The sequence below is a fragment of the Heloderma suspectum genome, chromosome 2, assembly GCF_057233095.1.
Source record: "Heloderma suspectum isolate Gila_16-S chromosome 2, 16-S_ref, whole genome shotgun sequence".
Classification (NCBI taxonomy): domain Eukaryota; kingdom Metazoa; phylum Chordata; class Lepidosauria; order Squamata; family Helodermatidae; genus Heloderma; species Heloderma suspectum.
Window position 1 is genome coordinate 93,635,321 of NC_139459.1, and position 27,668 is coordinate 93,662,988.

The 27,668-nt window shown below is 42.1% G+C and overlaps 1 protein-coding gene across 1 annotated transcript in view; it reads right to left on the bottom strand.

The window, feature by feature from the left end:
• The window catches only part of NTRK2 (neurotrophic receptor tyrosine kinase 2), a 252,017-nt gene that overhangs the window by 73,614 nt on the left and 150,735 nt on the right, over positions 1-27,668 (bottom strand). The window contains exon 14 of the mRNA XM_084834187.1: positions 600-788. Within this exon, the coding sequence (XP_084690313.1) occupies positions 600-788 (189 nt within the window). The remainder of the gene's footprint in view (positions 1-599; positions 789-27,668) is intronic.

A 27,668-nucleotide genomic window follows, 5' to 3' on the forward strand; every position in this document is an offset into this window, starting at 1 on the left:
TTATTTTTCAGATTAGAGCAGCGTTAAAATGTGATTCCCCTACCTGTAGTCTATAGCGGTACAGCGCATTCTACCATTTCATTCCCACCTCATCCTGCTGTATATCTAGATCCAGTCTTCGTCAGCAAAAAGTCAATGGAAAGAGTACTACAGGCTTTACATCAGCATTTATGAGAGAAACTATTAATTTTATCCACCCAAATATCCCTAAACTTACCTGAAACAATACATTTGTATCACAATTTGACTTTCAGAATTTGTGAGGCTCAACAGTCACAAACACTTACTTGACATATGAAATTTGTACCACATTTTGCTCTTCAGAAATTGACAATGTAAATGTGTTCAGTAAATGTCTGAAGAAATAATTGATAGCCAACATTCACTTTGTCCTAACTTCTCCAATTTCAAAAGTACATTTAGATCCCAATCTTGGGCTTACTCCCATGAAGTGTGCCTAGCTGCACAAATAAGGGCTTAATCTGGCCGGGGGCAGGGGAGTGCTTGGGATTGCATCATTAACTCACCTTTTAGCTCTCGCCCATGATCTGAGAGAAGAAATATCAGTGATAGAAATGCATATCAACATATGTACTTACACGTGTCAGGCTTGAGTTGGCTGTTTGTGATCCCAAAATATTGAGGATTTTCAATGACGGGAATCTTTGTCATTCCAATGATTACTGCATCTGGGCCGCCCTCAGAAGATGATGGAGTGTTACTTCCATTGGAGATGTGATGCAGAGGACTTGCCGAATCGTCGTCATTGCTGATAACTGAAGAAGGACCTAAAGTTAGAAACAAAGATTCCCCTGTAACTTGACATAGTTCTCCCCTCCCTCTGCCATCTGTGCCTAAAATACAACTTAGTCTAAGACACGGTAGAGTTTCAGACCAAGACTCACAGAGACCGTGCACTATCACCTTATCTTCTGTACCACCAAGGCAGAAGGTCCACCAAAGGAAATGCTTGCCTGCCTTGGATTAAACTGCTGGCCTCTGATTTATCTAGTCCAGGCCTGCAGAACCTCAGGCCCAAGGTCCCAATCCGGCCCTCCTGGGGTCCCAATCCGGTCCTCCAGGGTTCTCCAGATTGCCCCACCCCCTTTCCATAGCCCTACCCCCTTTCCCTGACTACCAATGGTTTGATATTTTCCCGGCTTTTGTGCAGTTTCCCCCATTCTGAAGGGTTGCAGTGCCTCTTGTCAAGCTCAGCTACCGGCAGTAAGAGCTTTGAGCTAAAATATGCTGGCGTTTTGTCCTTGACCCTTTGGCGATTAGCCCCATCCACCACTGGAATGTGGCCCCCAAGGACTTCTCTGAAATGGAATTTGGCCCATAGCTTCAACACTCCTGATTTAGTCGATCTATGCCATCTCTGGAACTTGACCTCTGGCTCACCTTAGACAATGCCACTTGTTCCCAGCCCACACTTTGCTGGTGGCTTGCTCCATCCTGATCTTGTTGCTCTGATGTTGTTACCATTTCAGAAGTAAATCCTGATGCTTACTCTTTGAACCAATTGGTTAGAAAAAGTGCAAACATATAGATAAGGGTGCTAGTCCTAAGAAAACTGAACATCAGGAAAAACTTCCTATTAGAGCAATACGACAATGGAGCCAATGACCTAGGGAGGTGGTGGGCTCTCCCACACTGGAGGCATTCAAGATGAGGCCAGAAAGCCATCCGTCAGGGATGCTCTGACTTGGATTTCTGCACTGAGCAGGGGGTTGGACTCGATGGTCTTATAGGCCCCTTCCAACCCTACTATTCTATGATTCTATGAAGATTTGCTTGAAAGATACTGGCACAGCAACTTTGTATGTCATGGAATATGGATGCCATGGAATGGAGGGAGAAAGGAAGCTCAAGTGCCACATGCTTCCTGTGTCCAGAATGGCAATGTATCTCCCTGAGAGATGGGAGAATTCTCTTTTGGATAGGAACCTGCCTTGTATCAGTTCAGAACATTGGTCCATCTAATTCAGTATTATCAACACTGACTGGCTGTGGCTCTACAGGGTTTCAGACAGAGGCCTTTCCCAGCCAGGTTTTCAGACAGAGGCCTGCCCCAGAGGGTCCCCCAGCCGTCCAGAGCAGATTGGGGGCCTGCAGCAGGGGAGGGGGAATCTGTTCCATTGATGGAGCTATTTCCTCCCTAACGTTAGATGACCATGATAAAAGTCAGGAGATAAAAATACAAGACAGACTGAGGGATTATACAAATTAAAATGCCTGGGTGAACCTTTTTAGAGAGGGTATTTCCAAGCCACCCTTTCCTTTGTGGTTACAGAATGCACTTCTGATAAAGAAGGCACTTGATCTTCTGCGGAAGATCTTGTGCTCCCCATGTTCCCTAACATAAGAACAAACTTCCAAGTGCTTGACGTACTAGCATTCCAGTGACAGTATTCCAAAAGTAATCCCCATTAAGCCCAAACAATAGTCTTCCTAGTACTACAAGCCCTTTACTCATTTCAATCATGAACATGTTAAAATATTCAAGGGTTAATGAGAAGGAAAAAGCTTCTGAATAATGAAAGGGCTTCTAACAAAGCTTCTCACAGAGTGTTCTGAGATTCTGTGCATAAAATGTACTCTGTTGCAAGAGGACAGAAGGAATTCAAAGAACTACTGATACTGAACTCATTGAATTTCAAGATTAGGGTGCCAGTAGGCCTGCAAACAAATACAAATTTAACTCTGCAGAAATAGAGTTTTTTTATACTGTAATATAAGTTCGGTGTGCAGGGCCAAGTCTATTTTACAATTACAGCTTGGGAAATCCCTTCAATATATAATTTAACAGAGGCACCTTCTGAGGCATTCTGCAGCCCCAGTGTTCTCTTATTAATATGAAAAATGGAACACTTCATCATTTTCTCACTCCTGTCATGTACGTATTCGACAGAAATGCACATTAGGCAGTGGGAGAGAGGCGAGAAGCAGAGTGAATACAAGCAAAGCTTAGAATCACAGAATCATAGAATTGTATAGTAGGGTTGGAGGGGGCCTATAAGACCATTGAGTCCAATCCCCTACTCAATGCAGGAATTGCTGGCTTCGTTTCATGTGCAGAATGACACCTACTCCCACACCTCTGTATAATGGGACAGTGTACTGTTGTAAGAAAGAAAGAAAGAAAGAAAGAAAGAAAGAAAGAAAGAAAGAAAAGGCCATATAGTAGTATTTTCTATTCCTTTGTGGTCCCTTCACCTTTGGCTTGTTTGTTGTGTCACACTATGATTGCAAAGTATTCTAGAGAATCTTACTGTACCAACCAGCTTTCCCCAACTGGGCATCCTCCAGATTTGTTGGACTACACATGCCTGGGGTGATGGGAGTTGTATGTGACACATCTGGAGAGCACCTGGTTGAGGAAGGCTGGTATAAAGCAAGGTGCTAAATTAAAGCCATTGACCTTCTTGAATGGTAAGAATCCTAATTATACATATATTTCATGTTTTCTTTTCTTCACTTTACCTGAAAAACACCACCCATGTGAAACTGTACCCATGCGTGCACATGAGTGTGTGTGTGTATGTGTTCCTGTGAGGAGACACTAGAGAGGATATTTCTCCCTTCTTGACCAAATGACTGGCATAACAGCTCCAACATAGCACAATTCTTTGCAAGGGTAGAGGGGGCACCAGAGTACAGAAGCATGATGGAGAGACCTGACAGAGTAATATGGCTGAGGACAACTCATCAGACTGCCAAGGGACTCCAAAGGGTATATCTACTCTACAACAATCCGTAACGGAACCAAATGAGTTCAGATTTTTATGAATCTGACTCGCGGATTCCGCAGCGGAACAGATTTTCCCCTGTTGGGTGGATTCCGTAGACTTATGGGCTGGTTTAATAACTTTCCCAAATTTTGCGCAAGTTTCATTGTAGACAAATACACAAAAGAAAATTTTAAGTCCCCCAAATGCACATTTCCCCATAGGCTAAAGCGTGAAAATGTGCATTCGGGAGGAATTTTCACATTGTCATATGTGTGAATTTGTACAAGTTGTGAATTTGTGCAGATTTGAAAACAATTTTTTTTTTTACTCTGTCAAAGCATGGACAATGGAACATAAGGTGCCCAACAATCCATGAAACACAGATGGAGTGGATTTTACACAATCCATACATCCCCAATGCACTGCATAGCAGTTCAGCTGTCATGGCTTCTCCTAAAGAATCCTGGGATTTGTAGTTTTCTTGAAGTCAAATGGACACAAGACTGCAGCCATTCAGTATCATCTAATTCCATGTGGATAAACAGGAAATCCCTACAAACAAAAAAGGCTTCCCCATAGACATGAATGTCAGGTATAATTTCCCATACCCATCTCTACTGTGTATGGATATCCATGGGGAAAGCTGCCCATTTAGGGGCTATGCATTTACCCTGGGGAACAAGTTTGGGAGCAAAACTATAATAAACAGCACAGAATTCACAACAAAGGAGGGTATTGAAAGAAAATAACCATTGCATTTTAATATTTTCAAGGAAGATAATAAAATAACCACAACAAAACTGTGACAACGAAGGAGTTTTTGGTTTCAGGTTTTGCAATGCCTATTTGTCTTTTATGTTGTGTTTGTTATGTAATTAACAGATGGCAGTTTCTGCGTTTCAAGAGAGAGCTAAATTTACACCTATTTAAATGCCGAGTTTGTCAATTCCCTTGATAAATGTGAGTAAACTGGGACTACAAACTGTTTTAATGCTTGCTTATCTGACAGACTAGCTATTAGACAAAAAGCTACAGCCCATTTCCTTAAAGCACTGCTGAAATTACACCACAGTCAAAGGCTAACACTATGAAGCCGACACTTAATTGAATAACCAAATGTATGTGTGAGGTTCTAAGAATGCAAAAAGAATTTTCAGAAGACAATTTGGAAATGCTCACTCGGAATCAGAAGAACCTTTCACTGTCCCCATCATCTCTCCCATGCACACTGTGTGGACTTTGAGGAAAAAGGTAATTTTTCTACCCAAGTGCCTAAATGCTGCCGCATCTGGCTTAAATGGGGTCAGCTAATTACTTGTCAAAAGTAGAAGGAACCATCTGCTGACGCCTAGTATTGATTGGGTTTTCATAAATCCAGCTTTGGCTTACAACCAAAAGCTGGAAGAGTACATAAAAAAAATTGGATAGAAACTTAGGTCACCAATAGTAACCATGTATGGGTTACAAATAGAGGCTTAAAAACAACCAAAGTAGCAAACTTTTTCTGCAAGCCGAAATTACTCTTTGATGTACTTATTTGATTTCATTTTAAGAACATATTTCTTATTTTGAAAAGATGGAAGCTGGGGCCACATAAGGAACATCGATCTGCCTTGGAGAGAGAATAGGAGAAAATACATGTCACTGTACTTGCACATTCTCTCTGTCTCTCTGTCTGATCTGTGCAGAGAATTTGAGTTGTGTGCTATCTAACATATTCATCATGTACATATCATTACCAATATGGAGTCTAGTCAGAAGATTTAAGGATAACAATTATCTTTTCCAAAAATGCACAGATTGCGACTGGCCCTTGTGTGGGTGTGGAAGTGGTGGGGGCGGAACTGTCTTCTGGTGTGCGCAGCATGGCAGCAGCAGAAACAGTCACATCATTTCTGCCCCCACAGTAGCCTAACTCCCACACACAAGGTACACTGGCTCACATTCCCACATAGAACATTGCCACACCGAGGAGCCATCTGCAGAATCATGCCATGGAAGTAGAGTACTTTACTTGCCCAGTAAAACATCTCAGAGCCAATACTTACTCACTTGCCATCACATGCAATAAATCTGAAATCGAAAAACCAGCATGAATGAATTCCATCTCTGTTGCTTTTACCATCCTTTGACCAAAGAAGGCTGAAGGGACTTAATAAAGCTAGGCTGTTAAGGCTACATAAATGTCTCTTAAATATTAAAGCAATGAAAGGTTTTATTTTGCCATATGTTAAGACTGAGTAACATGTTGTGCAATGCAACCCTACACATGCCTACGGAGAAGTAAGCTCCATTGAATTCAAGGGGACTTACTTCCAGGAAAGTATGCCAAAGGCATTGCAGCCTTAGGCTGAAATCCTGTGCACACTGTCCTGGGAGTAAGCCCCACTGAAGACAATAAGACCTACTTCCAAGTAAACATGCATAGGGTTGCACGGTAAGCTGTTGTTGTTCTGCTCCGCTGGTAACTTCCAATCTTTAATTGATACAAACCTGATTTCTCATCTTGTTTTTCTTATGAACTTTCAAAGGAACTGAGCTGCTGCAAGGATCTCAGGATGAAAGTGCAAGCTGAGCTCTTGTAAAACGTATCTTACCAAAAAAACTAGCAACTAGGGCTCTGTTTAGCACAATTTGGCCTATATAAGCTTATCCCACTTTGGAAGTCAGGACTCTTCTCTGTATACTCACTGTATGTGTGCATGGCACCAGGTTCTTCCCCACCATCTGTGCATAGACAGGCACATCTACAATATGCATCCATCACGGAAGCGCATAGACAGGGCTCCACATGTGTGGGAGTCCTTTTTCAGGGTTCCCAATACTGTGGGTCCCTACTATCTTGCATGTACTTGTGTGGGTAGATCAGCCTTCCCCAATCTGGTGCCCACCATAAGTTTTGGACTGCAAGTCCCATCAGCCTCAGCTAGCATGGCCAGGGATGATGGGAAATGTCATCCAAAACATCTTGAGAGTGCCAGGTTGGGGCACCTGGCGTAGATGTACATTACAGATGTGCCTTTCCATGTGCAGGAGCTGAACCTGCCACTGCCGGCGCATACAGTGAACATTTGGAAGAGCCCTAATTTCAGAAGATGGCTTTAGTTGATGGAATCACAGCACTTGAGAGCAAACTGGATGGGGCACATGCAAGCAAGGAGGCAGTAGTTGTTAATGTTCAGAAGCAGCCTTCCCCAATCTGGTGACCTCTAGATGGGTCGGACAACAACTCCCATAATCCCCTATGAGAGTTGCAGTCCAACCCATCTGGAGGGCACCAGGTTGGGGAACGCTGTTCTCAAGTGGACAGATAGCTCCCCGCACAAACCTTTTTGCCCCACAAGTAGGAGTGAGTAGTTCTTCTTAGAGACATGCATTCTAGAGACACCTACTCTACTTCCATTGCTCTGCTGATCCTGGCTTGATACTCATCTTTTTCTCTACTTCCTACCCCATCCCTTACATTCTTACTTGTGTCTCTCCCATGCCTAAGCTCCCATTTCTGCCCATACCTTGCTACATGATCCATACATCATCGTTCTTATTTCCTTTGACACCACTTAGATACATCCCATGAGTAGTAGGGATCCTTTGACTTGCTGCAAATTATTGCAGAAGTGCCAGGAACCTGCTTCACCTTGGCCTATCTTTCTTGCCCTCCAGGTTTTTCAGGCTTTCACAGGATAGGGGAAAAAAATTATACACTGCTCTTGTACACTGCTGTACACTGCAGCTCTGGCAGTCACACGGAGCGAGTGCATTTGAAACATTATTTTTTGGCCACATATTGTAAGCACGTTTCTCTCGAACGCTAAAAATTTAGTTCATTTTCCATGCCCATTCCACACTTTTTCACAAAGTTAGTTCTTTCTCCCCTCCTCCATGTGTGTGTGTGGTAATTTCCAATAACACAACTAGAAATAACATGCTATCAAAAAGCCGTCTCCTAGCATGTGTTACTGACAATTTTTGGAAACGACTCCTTCACATGACTGGGAACGCTGAGAGGAAAATAGTGAACCCAATGATCTTCAGCATTTTTTCCATACATGTTTAGCAGATGCTATAGAACGGGGGTGGGGAACCAGTGGTCTTCCAGATGTTGTTAGACTTATCCCAACTCCCATCAACCCAGCCAGTACGGCTAGTAGTCAGGGATGATAGGAGTTGGGATCCAACAATAATCTAGAGGGCTACAGGTTCTCCACCCAGCTGTAAACAAGCCACAGGAGAATGCTGTCCCTTTCATGACCTGCTGGCAAGCAGAAGGTGGTGGTGGTGGGGCTTTCAGCAAGTGCTGTCTGGTGGGCCCCCACCTATACTAGCTTGCCTGGCAGTGGCAGCAGGATGGGAAGCCATCATTCAAAATTTCTTACAATGCCTCGGAGTGATGCTATATTGGGTGCAGTAGACCCAGGGCAGGTGTCAGCACTCTGGGCACTGTGCCAGGCCCCCAAAGGTGCCCAAACATGCCAGGCTTGGTGCTGATGCCAGGACTGCTGGTAAGCTTCTGGCCACTGTTAGGGCCAAAACCAAAACAGTCATTATTCAAATCTGTGTCTAGCAGCTACATCTTGTTTTTTTCTCTAGAGTAGGTAAGGAGCCCTGATCCAAATCAAGCATGGAGGGCAGAAAGGGCTTTTAAGATCCAGATCAGGCCACCTGCATCTACTCTAGAGTAAAAATTAAAAGAAGACATAGCTGCCAGACACAGATTTAAAGACAAAATGGGCTTTGGCCTGATCTAGCATAGCGGTTCTTGTGTGCAGATCTGCCTTTACTTTAAGCATAAAAATTACAAGTTTCAACTAGGGGTATCTTGATCCAGATTTCATTAAAGGACAGTTTACTCAGATATGCAAATGTATTTTTAAATATTTCCGATTGAATATGTACAGCTGTATCAACGTGATCTTAGGAGGAAAAAAGGGATCCTGATGTTTTGCAGTCAAATAAGGTAATGTATTTTCACACAAACTCCATGGGGTGCTGTTAACATTATTCTTTCTTGATGTTGGCCTCTGGGTCTTTTCTCACTGCACATCATTTTTAAGTTCCCTGTGGTGTTCCGAGCTTTGGCAACACCTCCAATTTTTGCCTGCCATTGTAAGCACATTACTTCCTCCCATGTCAGCTTATGGGAAGAAGCCCAAGGTCCATATTGTAACACTCAATAACTGGAGCATGCTCAGGCAAAAAACACTAATGCCTCATACTGAGGTGCAAAAAATACTTGTGCCTATAGCCTTATTTGTCAGCCTGGAAGATCATAGGATCGGGCGTACAACATATGGTTCTGGAGCGTACAATGTGTTTCCCTCAGCTACAACTAGAATAAAAAATCCCAACCTGTGTGCACCAATATCTAACGTAACACGAGCAAGAGCTTGTTTGCCCTCTTCAAAGGGTTGATAGATCTTTAAATATGTGAGTTCTCTCCATTTAAGCATTCTGGGCTGTCTGCCTATTTCAAGGATATCTGAGGCATGGGAAGTGGAGGATTCCCTCTTGATTCGTGACAGGAGTGGTTGGCTGTGAATAAAGTTCAAGTTCAAGAACCAACATGCAGGAGTGTGCCCAACCTGAGCTGAACAGGATACAAGCTCACATGGACACAGTTCATGAACCCTGCTGGAATGGAACACCTCTTTATGCATCTTTTGTTTCACCCATCAGGCCATTGTCACGCTACACCTTTTTGTTTGACAGGGAAATCAGTTTTTCTAGGGCTTAAGAGAATGACAGTGGGTTACCTTGTGGTTTGACTTCGATGAAGAGGAAATGCACTAGGTTGACATTTTTAGTGTTCCCCACATTGGGTAAGGCTGACAATAAGTAGCAGCAAGGACAAAAGAACAGTTGGGTTTCGTATCTGTGCACTAAATAATTGACAGCAAAGTCAAAGGGTCACTCGTGCTAATTTAAATACACCTTTAACAACACCTTTAGGAAACAAGCCTTGCCTTGTAAATGCTGTTTATATCAAATGCACTGGCTCTTTAGAGAATGAAAAACAGTCTGTTTCCATTGAAATAAATATATACTCATTTTAGCAATTTGCATTTTATTATTGCTCTGACTCCAAAAGGCCTCGCAGCTGCCTATTTGATTTTGAAATTTATTATTGTTTTTGAAATTTAAATTGCTTTATTCCAGCAGGCTACTGCTGGAAAAAATAGGCTTTCAGACAATAACAGCATCCTTTCTCCTTACAACCTACTCTCTTTCTGAGAGACTTGCACTGGCTATTGTAAATGTATTCACATATAGTCCTTCTGTAAAAGTTAAGGTAACATTTATGGTTAAAACCTATTACAGCCCTGAACCAAAGGTAGTAGAAACAATGGTCAGTGATAGGATCCACTGTTTCTGGGCTGGGCTGGCCCTGCAATATTTTTTTTGGGGGGGGTTGTAATCAGGTGTAAATAACCCAAGCATGAAATACTTGGCGTATCAAATATGAACTGTACCTGTGTGTACAATTATTCCTCCTTAAAACACATGAGTGCTCTATTGAGGGTGGGATATTGTCATGCCCTCGCTAGAGGAATCCTCCACTGAGGAGGAGTTAAGAGTGCCCAGAGACAGCAAAAACCAAAGAGCTACCCATGGCAGGAGACCTGAGGGAGCCTGGGCCCTCAGGGGAGCTGACCATGGTTCCATCCCCACAGGAGGAGGGGAGTTCTGCCTCTAAGACAGAGGCTGAACAACCACCTAGCCCCCAAGAGCATCATTGCCTCAAGAGGCAGGCCAGTAGGACACCTTTAAGGACAAGTGCTGGAATAGAAAGGACTCCTCAAGTGGAAGGGACTCCTCAGGAGCAAGGCCTGTAACAAACTGCAGCTGAGCCCTAGATGGGGCTCAGGAAGCTCTGGAAATATAAGCTTGCAGTATTAGTCTAGCCATGGCTAGAAACAATGTCTTGTCAGTTTCATTCTCTCCATACATTGCTTCATTTAAGCCAGTAGAGCCATATTGCCTAATTGTCAATGAGCTTGTCAATTTCATCCTCCATTTCTGCAGTTGGAGTGGGTGAGAAGTTCTGTGACAAGTATGGAATATGGCTTTGGGGGTTAAACTTAATGTGCGTGGGGAGAGGATGAAACTGACAAGAGGGGAATATGTCTCTGTGCGGCTACATGGAGGTCAGGCAGATTTGCAACTGTGTGCACTAGTGCAAGATTGCCAATAATTTTTTTATTAAAAATATATGGCACCATTTGTGCAGATTTCAAGATCCCTCCCCCCATAAAAAAAATTTTGGCGCACATTGCTGTCATTTTTTTTTTTAAACCTGAATCTGCGTATTGGCTCAACTTGCTACAGATCAAGTTGATGCCAGCAGAGTGAAATGGAACAAAATCTACAGGGCCAAACTGGAAAAATCCATCAGGTTTTCACCCCACAAATGGAGTTCTCATACATCTTTAGCTATGATGCATGCCTTCATGGCCTAAAGACTTATGTTGGAGCTTCAGTTAGTAAGAGCCAACTGATTACTTGCGTGAGCTGCAAGAAGAAAGTCACATCATTGCTTTCTTTCTATTGCCTGGTGCATACAATTCTCTCTTTCTTTCCGTGTCAGCTCCAGATTCTGTATATGTGCCTGTGCAGGGGTGTGTGTGTGCGCTTGGGAAAGGTGCCCCCAGTAGGTCCATCTATTTGCCACTGTCACCACTACCTCTTCACTGACCCTCACCCTCTAGTCTCAATCTCCACCACTGCCCAGAAGGAGCGGGCATGGCAAGTAGCTACTCCTCTTTGCTCTTGTTGCTGCTCATACTACTGGGAGACCGCAGGTGAACAGGATGCAACAGCAAGGAAGAGGAGGAATGGCAGGACCAGAGGGCTCTGGGGTTCAGTAGCAGCCCCCTGATGGGATGTGAGCCCTGGCAGGTGCCTGACAATGCTGACCATTGATGCTGGCATCCCTCATGTGTTCAGGACATTTTCTGGGCCATAAGTAGCATTTATATCACTCTTCTGAGCATTCAAAGCACTTCACATACATGCTTTGAATGCTCAGTGATTATCTTAGTGATCCTTGCAACAATCCTATAATACAGACCAGCCAGCATTACTATTAGGGATGGGAGAATCAGCAGGGCCCGACCTTGACAAGGCCCTCTGAATCCCACCTTGAAGCTCAGTCCGCCTTCTTCCTGCTCCCAAACCCAAGCCTTTCCTTGTTGTTGTTTGAACAGGAAAAGTGTGCATTTTTAAAGTGCACACCCAAATGCGTACTTCTGTCCCATTGATTAAAGTATGAAAATGCTTCCCACCGCCCTTCAAATGAGCATTTCTACAGCATGCATTTCGCCAACAAATGCATTTCATGAATGAGGTTGCAAGCTTGGGAATATTCGAGCTTTGCCTGAAAAATGTGCTTGCCTTCAGCGACGCAAACGGGGCAAATTCTGATGTTAAACGAATTGAAATGAAATTCTTGTACATCCCTAATTACTGTCCCTGAATTACAGATAGTCTCCTGTCTATAAAATGATGCAGAGCTGCCTCACAGGTCTTCGCTCCAGGGCCTTTTCTCCCAGGTGTGGCTCTGATACCGGAAATGAGTCTGGGTAAGAGCTGCCGAGGGAAGAGTTCACATGAAGCAATGCAAACAAGGAAATGATGGACATTTGGTTCTCTATATTACAAAGAATGGCAGTTTCATGTCTACATAATGTTTAACTGAAAATCCATCAAATCCATTCTTCATTTTTCACTCTTCAGAAATGAATGATCAAATCCTGAAAACGTCTTGGTTCATGCTGAGACAAAACTACCAGTGGGAATTTTGCCAGAGTAGGTATTAAAGACTTGTGTGACTTGGCCTACAGCACCAAAGAAATACGAGCTTTTACCTCAATCCATCTACATCTAAAATACATTGCTCAAGTCCTAATGTTCTGCTAGATCCTGGCTTTGCCAGACTCCTTGGCACAACTATTAGGGCTTAGCAGCTGTTATACATTTGTGATGACTACAGGACTGAGTTCTTTCTAACTCTTCTAATGAACAAATAATATTCCATATGGTCAGCATGTCCATGACATTGCCTCCTCAGTAAGGATGGCCGTTGTGGGGAAATCTGGCCCTTTTGGGGCTCCTGGCAAAGCTTGCATTTGCGAGCCGAACCACGGGCTTTCCCCCGAAATCCAGGAACTGGAGTTGTTTTCTAAAACCGCCATTTCCCCCACATGATGCCCGCGGGTGCCATTTATATACACTGGATCCCCAACATGGCACCCATGGGCACCATTTGCTCAAATTTCAGCCACAAATTGCACACATGTATAATTTGTGCAAATTATGGCTGTTATTTGTGCAATTTGTGGCCAAAATTTGCATAAAAATTTTTAATGCATTTTTTTTTAATGGAAAGTCCACCAGCTGGCCCAATTCACTGCATGCTGAGTCAGGCCAGCTGATGGAAGATGAAACGGAGTCCAGGGGGTTGAGCCAACAAAAGTTCGTCGAGCTCCACACACACCCAGCTGGATTCCTCTGGCATCCCTACTCCTCAGCACCACAAATGGCAAAACATGATGTAAAAAAGGAAGGATTTATAGTACTACACAACTTCCAAGATTTGATGGAAATTTGGGGAGACAGCACTTGTAGATCCCAACTCCATTATTTTGCCAAATCTACTTCTGTTGCTCTACAACTGCCTCCTCCAATCCTGCCAAGTGATAGGTTGTGCAAGTTGGGGATTGAGGCAATCTGCCATGTTTGTTACCCAATACATCTAATTCAGAGGGTGCTTGAAGACAAGGCTTTAATGGGGCAGTCACCCTGCCTCATTCACAGAATTTTATGGGGGGTCCAGATTTCATCATCTTCCACCTGTAGCTCTCCTGTGTTTTCCCATGGCTTCTTCCATCTTTTTTCTTATTGCAGAAAACCCTTTAATGTGGGCAAGACAGAAGTTGCACAATGCTTTCGAACTGGTAGTGCTAGGAGCGCTCTGTCTGGAAGCACCTGGGGTCAGGAACTGATCCTTCTCTGCAGAGTGGAGGAAGAGGTAAAGAGAAGGTCCTCCTGGTCTGTGATGGGTCTCCTTGGACACATAGGCCCTAGAAACCCCCTCTGCCTTCCCCAGCGTCTCATTAGCTCTCCAGACATGCAACCTAGGGTGAACGCCTCATACAAGGAATTTGCTTCCAACATTTCCTTGAATAACAACAGCATCTCAGCTGCATCTGGATTATTACTCATGTCACGTTCAGGCAATGAACATAAGATGCTGCACTGGTCCATCAAGCCTAGAGCTACCTACTCCCATTTGCCACAGTTCTCCAGGCACTGAGCTTTCCAGAAATGGAACCTAGTCCAGCATACATGCCTTCCCATTCAAATGCTTTCAAGATTTAGGGGCAGGTCCCATACACTATTACCCTTCTCGAGATTAACCCCAACTGTCCTTGAGTACGGAAATAACACGGAGATGTGTATTGTTGAGAATGGGGACCTTGGGAATACAGTCCCACTGCTGTTTCCATGGTTCTGGCTGCTCTTACAAATGCCACCACACAGTGGGCCTGTATTTGTAAAGCACTGGTTCGTACAATATGCTTCTTCACATGATTCCTATAGCTAGGGCAAGGCCTTACAGATGTTTTGTCTTGCATCTCCCATTTGCCCTAGCTAGCATAGCCAATGGTGAGGGATGATAGGGCTTATAGAACAAAACATCTGGAGATCCATGAATTGCCCAACCCTGGTCTAGGGGGACACGGAAGGAGACCACACAAAAGTAATTTGCTTGCATGAACCGGCCCTTGGAATTTGTAAGATGCTTCCATTATCTCATCTAGGATCCTATAAGCAGTCTCTAACCCAGTGATGGGGAACCCATGGCCCTTGAGATGTTGCTGGACTCCAACTCCTATCAGCCCAAGCCAGCATGGCCAATAGTCAGAGATGATGGGAGCTGTAGTCCAGCAAGAACTGGAAGGCCACAGGCTTCCCATTCCATGTTTGTGCGCTTTTGCAAGTGATTTCCCCTAATATAATGCATTTCATGTGTACTTTTAATATATGCATTTTTGTGTTGTGATCTGCATCGCAAAACCCTGAAAACTGTTGATTTTGGTGTACAAGCTTGTTCGCGTATGGTTTGCAAGATGCAAATTGGGTAAGTTCATATAAATATTCAGGTCAAACAAATTTCTTCTCTATCCCTAATGCACATAAACAGCAGAGAGCATTTAGTTTGAATAAAATACATAAATGGCTTGCAAAATTGTTGCAACTGAGAAATGTTCTAAAATCCACCACTGAATGATTGTAGTGACTTGATCTATATTCTTCTTGGGAAACAGAAGCTTGAAACACTGACATAGGCATTTTCTTGTGGGCTTTTAGATATATGATATATTGTGAAAACAAGGTGAGGGGGAAAGTATTTTTCAAGTTCCTAATCATGAATAACTGGTGTTTCTTTGAAAAACTGCATGAATATGTTTATACATAATGAGAAGAAACACAGACCTATGATCAGTCTTCAGTCCATAATTTTTGCATGCTAGAGCTGATTGCTCCCACACTGTTGTGGTTCAATTTGTTTTCCACTTAGGCAGCTGCATGTGTAACTTGGGCCTAAGGGAAGACACAACACTAATTTAATATGGCCAAGCAGGAGAGTGTGGGGGAGAGGGAGGGAGAGAGAGAAATGAGTGAGCATAAGAATGCTCAGATTAAGCCCACTTGTCACTTTTCCTCAGCCCCTACCCCACATTAGAAACTAGCCACTCTGTGAGGCTTTTGACCTTCAAGTCTAGTAGCCCAGCAGCCTATGAAGGCCCAGTCACTTGCAATATTCAACTTTCTCTGCTTCAGAGTAGGGATGGGGGAAATATTCATTTAGTTTGCATTTTAATGTGAAGTTACCTCATTTAATACTTTCAAACCTGTAAGTCAGGGGGTCGGCAGCATGCAACCCCTGCAGGCAGCATGCAACCCCTGCCACCATCCACTGACCCCAGAATTGTATTGTTTAAAATCAAAATGGCATCTAGAATTCTTTTTGGTCCTTTTAGTGCTCTGTAGCTACTATGGAGCACCAAACGGGTCAAAATCATCTTGACAACATGCTAATTTGCCCATTTGGGCAATCCGTAGCCACTCTAGATGCCATGTTCTTATTGATATTTTTTTTTGGTGCCACAGGGGGGCAAGGTGTGGCCTGGGGGTGAACATAGCCCCCAGTCCTCCCAAAATCGCCCACCCCTGCTATATGTGAACTACAACTCAGTTATTCTTCAAAATTCACACTTCTTCAAATTTTGTGATGGTCTTTTCCAATCAAAAAATGTGTCCAGAAATGCATATATTAGGGTAAAATTTGTTGAAGAATGCATTGTTAGGAAACACTGTCTGCAAAAATGCCTGTTAGGCAAAATTGCATACAAAACTGGATGTATTAGGAGAAATGTGCACAACAATGTGTACTGATGTTAGGCAAACATTTTTTAAAAAAATTCTCACTTAAAATTCCACTGATGTGGAAATGGGACAAATTGAATTTCAGATTGGAAAAATGAGAAACTGAGAGAAACCAAAACTTATAGATTCATCCATCCTTAGTTCAGAACCTACATTAAACGATATGCATCACCACATGTTTTGCATACTACAAAATCTGAGACTTTTTCTGGCAAAAAAATAATTAATAATCTAAGATCAGATTTTCAGGTTACTTTGAAGAAAATCTTTCCGCTCAGTACATTTCTTTAAGTAAATAAAAAACAAGTGAAGCAGTAAATGGCCTCCATTGGGGAACTCTTTTCTCCTCCTGCTGTTAACCATATATGAGTAGTGCTCTGAAGGGCTTTATTTTGGCCTAAGTCACACATGCACTCACTTAAATGAGTGGGAGACCGAGCTACAATTGTGTGAGCACAGCTCTATGCAGTAAGCTGTTTGTGTGAAGTGGTGGCCCCCATGTGACCACGGCTATTACAACCACATTATCACAAACCTCCAGAAAAGAGGGTTTGTAGTGGTATGGTTCAAACATCTGCAACTGCAAGAGAAACTTACTAGGCTGCCACTGATCCAGAGGAAAAAAATAAAAGGTCATCCCTCATCTACAAAAGCCAAGACATGCTGACATTTGCAAATTGTATACTGTTCATTGAATTATAATTAGTAAGAAATCTGGGTGGGGGTAGATGAAAATTAAACTCACTTAAAAGTGACTAGGTGGAAATGAAGTCAAGGGTACAAAGTCCTTAAAAAAATGAACATTCCCCCAATCTAAATCAAATCAAGCTAACAAAAAAAGCTCCCCAATATCTTACTACATATTTTACTATAATAGATTTTCCTCTGGATTTTTATTCATAATGCCTATTTCACATATACACATTAATGCTCATTATAATGGTTCAGCTTCTTGAAAACGAGTGTTCTGGAGGGTATATACTCACTAAGGAATACTGCACTATACTATAGAGAGCAAGAGTCAGTTGATAGCATTCACCTAGTACAACAAACTAAATGAGAATACAACACCACATCTGATATATGAGGAGTGCATTGAATGAACACAACAGTAATCTTCAGGAATGCACCAGGTCGGGATTATGGACCAACATGGCTGAACACCTGCCAAGGAACATGCCTTGACAGTAAAGCCACTGCCAAGAAATCCCTGGCTCTGCTGCTCCACATCCTCCTTGCTGTTGCCTCTCTATGGCCCAAAGAGGGTGAGCAGCTCATCCTCACTAGCTGGCAGCAGCAACAGCATTGAAAAGGATGAGGGTCTACTGAGGTCAAAGGGATCACGGTATCAAGCACAAGAACTCCCTAGGCTCAGCTATGAGCTCACACTGGATTCTGATTCTCACAGCAACATTTTGACATTTGTAAACATTTCTTCTGGCCCACCTTCCAAGATAAAAGATCTAATTTCATTGAGCACTAGGAAGAAGCCATTGACAAGAACAGAAAGCCAATGCTGTACGTGTCCTCTGAGGGTGTGTGTGTGTGTGGGGGGGGGAGGTGAAACCACAATCCAGAGCACTACGTGTGCAAATGGAATGCAGCTTCTATACTCATTTACTTCAATGGAGGATGCGGTTTCACTGCATCCATATCATTTTGAGCATGTGAGAATACCCCTTGTATTGAAATAAATTGGGAGGCCATTTTGGATGAAAGAGCTCATATGTGCATCAGGGACAGTGCACACACTAGGGAGTCTTGGGGTCTGGATAAGAGTATGCAAAAGTACTCTTCCTAAAGAGAAGCACTTTGGCCGGAGGGGCAAACAAGGGCCAATCTGGAAGCTGTGGAATCTAAACTTTTTGCCTGAAGGCCAAAAACATTACTCCCCTCCCCAAAGTTGCAGGCGAATCCAGGCACATTCTGCCACTATGGGATTATCATAAACAAATTCAGTTCAGATAGGAAACACTTGAACTGTTTTAGTGCTGTGCCTGGGGAAAAATAGGGCACGGTAAGTCTAGGATCCAACCATGGAGGTATGCTGAGAGCTTATTCAATCATTCTTAAATTACGCTAATTTCTTTGGGAGGGTGAGAAGTTCTATCAATGTGTTTTCAATAACAACACTTTCCACATGAGAGCTGTAAAGCAATCTGTACATGTAATATACAATGAAATGCTATCAGCTATCATGTCAGATGCAAGAAACAAATAATTATTCCCAATGGCCATATTAGGCTGATTGTTAAGGTGCTCAAGGGTCTTGCATTCTCCCAGAATGGAAATATGTGACTGCACATTTTGCAAACATAACTAACTTAGAACATAAATTCTGCATCTGCCAAGTTATTAGAACTATAGCGTTCAGATCCATGGGAAAAACATGACATGGCTGTACAAATAGCAAGAAAGGGCAATGTTGAGACATAATTGCTTTAGCACTCATAGACTGTTTTCCCCATTCTGTCGGAAAACTCAGATAATAACATTGCCCATAATAATCCAACGACATTCAAATGATTTATCGAAAATATTTTAGAGCTTTTCATTCCATTTTCTTGCAAAAATATAAAAGGAACGCAGCACATTTTCACATGGTGCCTAAATAGAGTCTATTCTAGTTCTGTGAGAAGATTTTTGGTTTTTTTTTTCATGTCCAAGAATCTGACAATCTGACTCGGTTATCTCAATGTTGCTCTCATAGTGAAACTCACAGTCAGTGGGCCCACACATGACATAAAGGCAGTGATGGTAACTAGCGCAGCTGCAAATTTAGAAAATAGTGAGCTACATATTGCTATATAATTGTATGGAGCCTGACCTAGAGGAATGCCCCAGGATGTATTTGAATAAGGTGCCTCAAGAGATACTCAGGGTAGTTCAAAATGTCTGGCTTCACATTCCAGCTCAGCCATAGGCTGTCCGGGGGTCATCAATTCCCCCAGGAAGTCAGACTTAGGCCTAGTCTTCAGATGCAAGAGAAAGAGGTGGCAGTACAACAGATTGTACCACTTTTAATTGCAAATGGGGAATCACATTTGTTATTGCTTCTCCATATAAGGGGCAGTATCCAATCGGGCCACTCTGCCTCCACTGGTTCCAATGTGCTCACAGGACCCACCACTTGTGCAATAGCGCTTTTGCAAATCTAAAAATAACTCTGGAAATCGGCGGAAATGATCATTTCCAAAACAAGACAGCTCAGTGGAGCTCTCTTCTGGGAGCTCTGCTGACCTGCCCTGTTTCAGAATTTACATACATTTTGGGTTATTTTTAGAACTGGAAAAGCCCCATTGTGCAACCGGTGGGTGCTGCGAGTGCATGGGCACAATAAGATACTAAGCAAGAACTCTGAGGTGGCAGAATGGCCATCCATTCTGCCACCTCAGAACTCTGCCATTTCAGTCTTCTGTGACATGTGTAGACCCAGCTGGACTTCTGTTCTCGCACACAAGTAGTCTGAATATCTGTCTACCTTCCTACCTTATGAGTTTGCATGAATTGGTGAGGCTGGCCCTCCTAGCACAGTACAAACTGAGAACACCATATCCCATTCTACAAAGCCCCCCAGGATGAACAGAAGAACTGAAGGAGAGATCTGTCACATCATAGTGGGCAGTCAGAGAGGCTACAGCCAACAGAAGAGTGTCAGTGTCTTCAACCATCCCAGGCATCATTAGAATGGAAGTATGGTCAGCTTGATGAGTCCCATATGTATCTCCGGGTCCTGGCATTTTCCCGGCCCAGATGACCTCTTGTGCAGGAGTCAGGCATGTGCACCCTCACCCTTGACTAAGAGATATGTCCTAAATGGAATTCATTCTCAACAAGTAACACTGAACAGCAACTCAGCAACTGATCTACAAAGCCAGCCTGTATAACCTGATTAACTAGGAAATGACAATTGTTTTTGTTCTACCAAAGCTGTTTTGTTTTAAGAAATTGGCAAACAAGCACAGTTTCAGTCATAGTTTCTGTTTTCTTACCTGTAAAACGTTTCCTGCCTGCTTATTTTGACACTGAGTAGTTAAAACAAAAGTAATAGAAACATTTGCTAGTTGTTTCAATAATGGTGAAGTCATCCGGGAAGGCTAATTACAAAGACAATTTACTCTCTCTTCTGCCTCTACTATTCATCAGTGTAGCACCCTGTTTCTCATCCCATCTCTATCTGCATTCTTTCCCTTCATCTCTCCCATTTCTGAGCCTGAATCATATAGGGATTTTTATTTATGATAATGCAAATCAGAAAAGCATGGGGCTTGGTATTTCAAAGGCTTCCCCCATATTTGCCAAAATGTTACATCAGTATGGGACACTGATTTAACCATGTATGCTTGATTCAGTACAATTCTACGTTTCCCTTAAGCCCTATTCAGGAGTTCCTGATCTGTGTTGATTAAACAATCATGGAGGGGGAGCATGCAAACCCAGCCACCCTCTATCGCCATTTCCACCGCCTTCTACATGTGGAGGGTAACTTTCTGAAAGGGAGAGCCTCCTGTACTGTGGAGGCATTCCATGTGATTTTGAAAGCGATTTCCCAACAACACAAATTGGGAACACCTGAATAGAGATTTGGTTAAATCTGGAAATGAACTGATTTTTATTTGCCTGAACATGCCTCTTGCTCTAAATTATAAGGAAATAAATACCTCATGGATTCCTTACAATACTGTGAACAAAACATGAAAAACATTACCAAGTCCATGTGTTAGAAACACAGAAGGCTATAAAATCTGCAGAAATATCTACAAGTAAACAAAATAAACCAAAATATAAGCATGAGATGTCTATGGGTTCGATTTTTGGTGAAGTCTTTACTGGTGAAAGACCAAGTGAGTGCTACATATCTTTATAAAAAAAATGCAAGACACAATAGTAATGAATTATAAAACTTTATTGGCCTGTTAAAAATAAGTTTAGAAAGTTCAGCAAGTACAGTCTGTCCATATTGTCAAGGTCATGTTTTGAAATAAAATCAATAATTGTCAATTATTTACAAGAAATATATTTTTTTAAATCTTTAGAATTTATTATGGCCAAAGAATATGTTAAAGTTCACAGTGTGTTGATGGATTACAGCAAATGTTGAGTATTTCTTCCTACTCAAATCAAAAAACATGAGCCTAAAGAAATGGTGCCTATTGATAGCAGCTATATTAAAGCATTGATATGATTTAATTAAATTGTAAATATATATGTGTGTGTGCGTGTGTGTGTGTGTACGTCATGAACTATGAGTATTTGTTTCTAAGCTTGAATCAACAATTAATTGCTGAACAGGTCAACACTAGTTTGTTCCAAACAGGGATAAATCCTGTGATTCTTCTGATATGAGAGACATTCAAAGTAGTGTATGAATAAGTAATAATAAATCACTTTTACTTTTTGACATATCTATCATTTTCAGTAGCAAAACCTTGCAACTGAAAGCAAGTCATGGATATCACCTATTTATACAATTTGCACACAGGACTGTCTAGATCATCCTTCCCCAGCCTGGTGTCCTCCAGATGTTTTGGACTTCCATTCCTATCAGCCCCAGACAGCCTGGCCAATAGTCAAGAATACCGGGAATTGTAGTCCAATATCATCTGGAGGGCACCATGTTGGGGAAGGCTAGTCTAGGAATAGGCACTACTTGCAGTGTCTTCCCATGAACAGGACATTTAACCCATGGCTGTCTAGCTGTCAATGATGCTTCACTGGCCAGAATCTTCAAACTAGTTACCCAAGAGTAGTGACCCTAAAGTCAATGGCTGGTTCAGACAACATGATAACCCACACTCAAGGGCTGAGTATGGGTTGTCGTTGAACCGTGGGTTGATGTTGAACCATGGGTTATCGTGTTGTCTGAACCCAGCCACACCAACAAACCATGGTGAACAACACACAGTTCACAACCCAACAACCATGGGTTCTCTTCAGGGGTTGTTTGTGGTTAACAAAGCATGGTTTGTTAGTGTGGATGGGTTCAGACAACATGATAACCCAGGTTTCAACAACAACTCAGTAAATGACCATGATATCCTCCTGGATCGACTCTGTGGGATGGGTATTGGAGGCACTGTGCTACAGTGGTTCCGGTCCTACCTACGGGGCCCATTTCAGAGAGTAACATTGGGTGACTATTCCTCGGCCCCTCGGCAATTAAGCTATGGGGTGCCGCAGGGTACCATCCTGTCCCCAATGTTGTTTAACATCTTTATGAAACTGCTAGGAGCAGTCATTAGGGGATTTAGAACTAAATGCCATCAGTATGCTGATGACACGCAGCGCTATCTCCCTGTGACATCTTAATCAGGAGAGGCTGTGCAAGTCCTGAATCAGTGCCTAGACTCAGTAATGGGCTGGATGAGGGCCAATAAACTGAAGCTGAATCCTGGCAAGACAGAAGCCCTGTGGGTGAGTGGTTCCTGGTTCCAGGAGATAGGCTCATTGCCTGTTCTGGATGGGGTTGCACTCCCTCTGAAAGATCAGGTCCATACTCTGGGGGTACTCCTAGATCCATCATTGTCGCTGGAGGTCCAAGTGGCCGCAGCAGCTCAGAGTGCCTTTTACCAGCTTTGCCTGGTTTGCCAGCTATGGCCTCTCCTGGACAGGGATAGCTTGACCATGGTGGTACAGGCATTAGTAACCTCAAGACTGGATTACTGCAATGCGCTCTATGTGGGGCTGCCCTTAAGGCTGGTCCGGAAGCTGGAGCTAGTTCAGAATGCAGCAGCTCAGCTGTTGCTGGGAGCTGCCCCTTTTCAGCGTGTAACTCCTTTGCTGAGGGAACTGCACTGGCTGCCTATTCACTACCGGGCCAGGTTTAAGGTATTGGTACTAGTGTACAAAGCCCTAAACAACTTGGGACCAGGATACCTGAGAGAGCGCCTCCTTCCCTACCAACCTGCCCAGTCACTGAGGTCATCAGAGGGCATGTTCCTGGTGGTTCCACATGGACCTATGGCCTGGTTGGAGTCCACCAGGAGAAGAGCCTTCAGTGTGGTGGCCCCCTTCCTGTGGAATTCCCTGCCTTTAGAGGTCAGGCAGGTGCCAACATTGTGTTCTTTCTGGTGCCTCCTGAAGACATTGTTCTTTCAAGAGGCCTTGCATGACCAGCCATGGTTTGTTGAACTCCACTTTGTTGGGATTTGTCTTTTTAAAAAATGTTTTAACTTTTTAAACTCTTTTAACCATTGTTTTATCCTTATCAGGTTGTTCACTGCTCCGAAATCTTCTGATGAGAAGCGGTATATAAAAATTGTAAATAAATAAATAAATAAACCCACACTGAACCCATACTCAACCCTTGAGTGTGAGTTATTGTGTTGTCTGAACCCAAGCGTTGTGGGTAAAGTCAAATCATCATCATTATTACTTTATTCAACAGGAGTTTAAATGGTCTGCACCATGGTCTTACAAATGTGGGTGATGGGAAATTGAAGTTTACATTTTTCATAGCTCACGCAGAAGTAATTAAATTAGAAATGTTAGTGCTAGGGACTGATGAATAACTAGCTTAGAAATATTTTTTACTTGCTGAAGATAAAAAGATTTATATTCTGACATTTTGGATTGTTTTCCTTGCGCAGAAACAGTCCTGTTTAAATGCGTACAATTTGCAAATTTATATGGGTTTGTTCTCTAATTTTTTAAAAATAAACTTTTAATGAAAATGGCCAGTTTGAAGTTCTCAGCTTAACGTGTCAGCATTACTTTCTCATTTGCTAAGGACAGTTCTCGTAACAGAAGAATGTAAATTATTCAAGGCCTGTATGTCCTCATTGGACAGTCATTTGTTATATTGAATGAGAAAACTAAAATTTGAACATGTAAGCAATGCATGTGAATAATTACCAGAAAACTTTAAAAATGGGCAGATGAGCCCTTTTTAAATGGTGACCTTTTCTGTGAATTTTATATTAGAAGGCAATAATGCAGTCTGTGATTAAGTCTGCATTCATACATTAGCTGTTCATAAGGTACCTTGTTCTAGCCACGCCAGTGGCAAAAGAGTGAGAAAGAATGAGGTCATTTATTAATAATCGGAAGCTACTCAAACTACTTAAGTGTATAGTTGCTCTACTACAGGGTGAGCAGAAGGAAGAACTCCAGATGTTTTGGACTTCAACTCCCAGAAGGCCCTGCCATCATGGACAATGGTCAGGAATGCTGGGATCTGAAGCACAAAACATCTGGAGATGTATTTTCTGCACCCCTACTCTACAAGCTAGGAGCTCAGATTCTGGTTCTTAATCCCACGGGGGCATATGCCTTGCTTTAGAAATTCAGTCAAACAGTGTTATCAGCACATTAAGGAAAGCTGATCCTAAAGGATAGCTTCTTAATGTGTTGCCTATAAAATCAACCTAGTAAGCTCAATATCAATTATCATTGAGAACTAGCAAATGTACTTGACTCTGCTTAGAAGCCTTGTTAAGAATGATGTTAGATGTTTCATGTGTTTGAATTTATGCATGCATAACTTCTTGTATTTAGTACCGTTATGCTAATACTTTATAGTAAAAGACACACAGACAAATCTTGTCTAGAAGAGTGTTTCTTAAGGAACAGAATTCTTTATCACCTATATCAAACATAAAGTATTCAGCTTACCCTTAGATAATATCTAGTTTTAAGAAAAATCTGAGAATATACATAGTAAACAAGTAATCAGTAGTTGCCAGTGCACTGACAATATACTTTGAGAGAATCTCTAAACCAGGGCATATGCCACTCCCACCCCACCCCTCAACAACTAAGGGCTAGTTTATACTTTATGTAACAAGAGCAGCTAGCAAGGGAGTACACTTGCTGAAACCACTGACAACTGCTACATGGCAATTGACAGAGGAGGAGAATTCCTATCCATACCTTTAAGCACCACAAGGCAATTGTGGAAGCAGGGGATTCTGCAGGTATGGATGGGAATTCCACCACCACCCCTGACTGTCATGCTGCAGTTGCTGGCAATTTTGCCTAGTGAACCACCTCAGTGGCTGCTGCTGTAACGTGAAGGCCATTTTAAAATCATTCCACTTAGTAACTGTTCCCACTGTGACCATCAAGCAATTTCTTTTTGTGTATCTCAAAAGGTTTACAGTGGTGTGATGAGCAATGCCTCATCTGCATGGGCAGCTGGTGTACATAAATGATGGAACTGGATCCAGATTTAGTCATACTTACAGTAGACCCATTGGAAGCAATGGGACTTAAGTCCACTGATTTCAATAGGTCTACTCTAAGTATGACTAAGGGTGGAAGCCAACATTGTACGAGCATGGTTTGCTGCCACAAATTGTGGCAGTGTGGCTCTACCCGCAATGGCAGGGGCCACAAATGGGCCACCAAGTGTTGCCCACCCCTGCTTTAAACATTCCATGACCTCTTTTTGTTGCCTAATAAAATACATAAGAGCAGTTTAAACATTAAATGCTGAGCAGTGTCTTCAACCAACTTAATAGACTATGGCTGATTTCTTGGTATGATACTCACTGTTGTTTAAAGGGTCAGTAATTCTGAAATTAACCATGATCTTTGAAAAAACAACACCATTTGGATAGATTGAAAGCTCTAGAGTGACAGGCATGGTAATTTACAATCCAAATGAAATAAGCATATGGCAAGCTCCAACTTCAAAGTTTGGCTTCAGTCAGCTTTATCTGCTCCCATACTGGAAAGAAAATCAGCTAGCGACGCATAGCCTCGTTCATTATTTAAGCTTGGCTGTTGCCAAAACAAAAGTAGCAAATAGCCATGTGCTGTAATTCAAAAAGCTCTGTGAGTAACTATATTGCGAACAATGCATTTGGTGTCTAATGCAGAATACAAAAACACCTGAAGATTATCCTATATTGTCTGTGTGCATATATAAATTGGTGGTGCATAAATCAATTCAGGTTTATTAAAATAAATGCCTTGATTACGTAGAATCCAAAATATTCTGTCAGTACATGTAGAACTATTCAAAAATCAGACCTGCAGCTGTACTGTAAAGTTGAACTGCAAAATATTCCAAGAATAAATTACAGAAACACTGCTAAAGGTTCCTAAACCCATGATGAGACTGTATGTGCATTGGGAAGCTTAAGTATTTTTAAAGAGTGGAAGTTTGAGACAGCGGAGAAGTTTGGCAAGTCTGAGTTTAGGATTTAATGCTAAAAATATTCATAGTTTTGCTGCCCATATATTTCTTCCATTAATACCAATTATAACTTGGTACCAACATAGGAGAAAGAACCAGTCCCATTCACATAAAAATACTCCAGAGGTGCATTTAAGTGAATATGGAGATAAAAAAAGACTTATAGGAGTAGGCAATGTTGTGTAAGAAGTGTCTTCATGTGCTCCTTTGTTGTCAGAACCTGTCTTCCTTAAATTTATTGAAACCTCTTGGGCTAATGTACCAGAACCTGCAATGTCTTCCCTCTTTGCTCATAGCTTTTATATCTAACAGAGCAGCACATGAGATAGTGTGACATACACCATGTTTCAGACCTGAAGGATGAACATTTCTCCTTTTGCCATCCTCCGATCATCCTAGTACCTAAGCATATGGCACTTCCTTGCCTTTCTTTAAGAAAGAAAGATAGACATGAGGTGGTGGTAGTGATGGTGGTGGTAAACTGAGACTGCTTGTTTAGAGCCCCAGATATTACAATTGGCATGGTGATATGGGAGTAGCAACAACACTATTGCTGCTGAGTTCAGTATCTAGAAGGTCACATAGATTTCTTGTACAGATAGCAATTCAATAAATCTAATAGTGGTGATGGAAGAACCCAAGACAGATGAATATTCTACTCAGTCGCATACATTTATTTATATGTGGTTTCCTGACCAACTCATATTTTTAGAATAGGATGTTGTGAGCTTTGAATGGAATATTGGTAAGCTGGGTATTAAAGGTTACTTTTGATAAGTGATCTTTACTCCTTATAGGCCCTCCAGAGAAACCACTCCATGTTAAGATTGTTCACATGAGGAAGCTTTGCAGAACTACTTTGTAATACAGCTTTAGGATCTTAGATTAGATTCCTGCAAACCTGCAGGTGTTCAAATTTGAAGTGAGCAATGGATCTACTGAAGTCACTAATGTAATTCAAACAGTTTGCAGAATGAGGACATAAAATATTTTAACTTTTTTAGTACACAAAATATTTGCAGTTTGCCTTTAATAAATATAATCCATAAAATTAATTCTTTTTCCAGCTAAGTTCAAACAGAAAATCAAACTGAAAAAATGCAGTGAAATTTTGCTGAAATGGCACTTTGTGAGCAGGATCACTGTAACAGAATAGAATAGTTTATTTCTGTGCTTTCTTGAGCCTGGGGCTGATTTTGAACTGAAGTTGCCAAAATAGTGCATACTTCTAGAGTCCTCCAAACATAACCCATCTCTACAAGAAAGGTCCAAGTAGTGTAGCAACTGACAGCACAATAAACATGCTTAGTGTGCAGCACATAGCTTCAACAAAATGCTCAACAGCC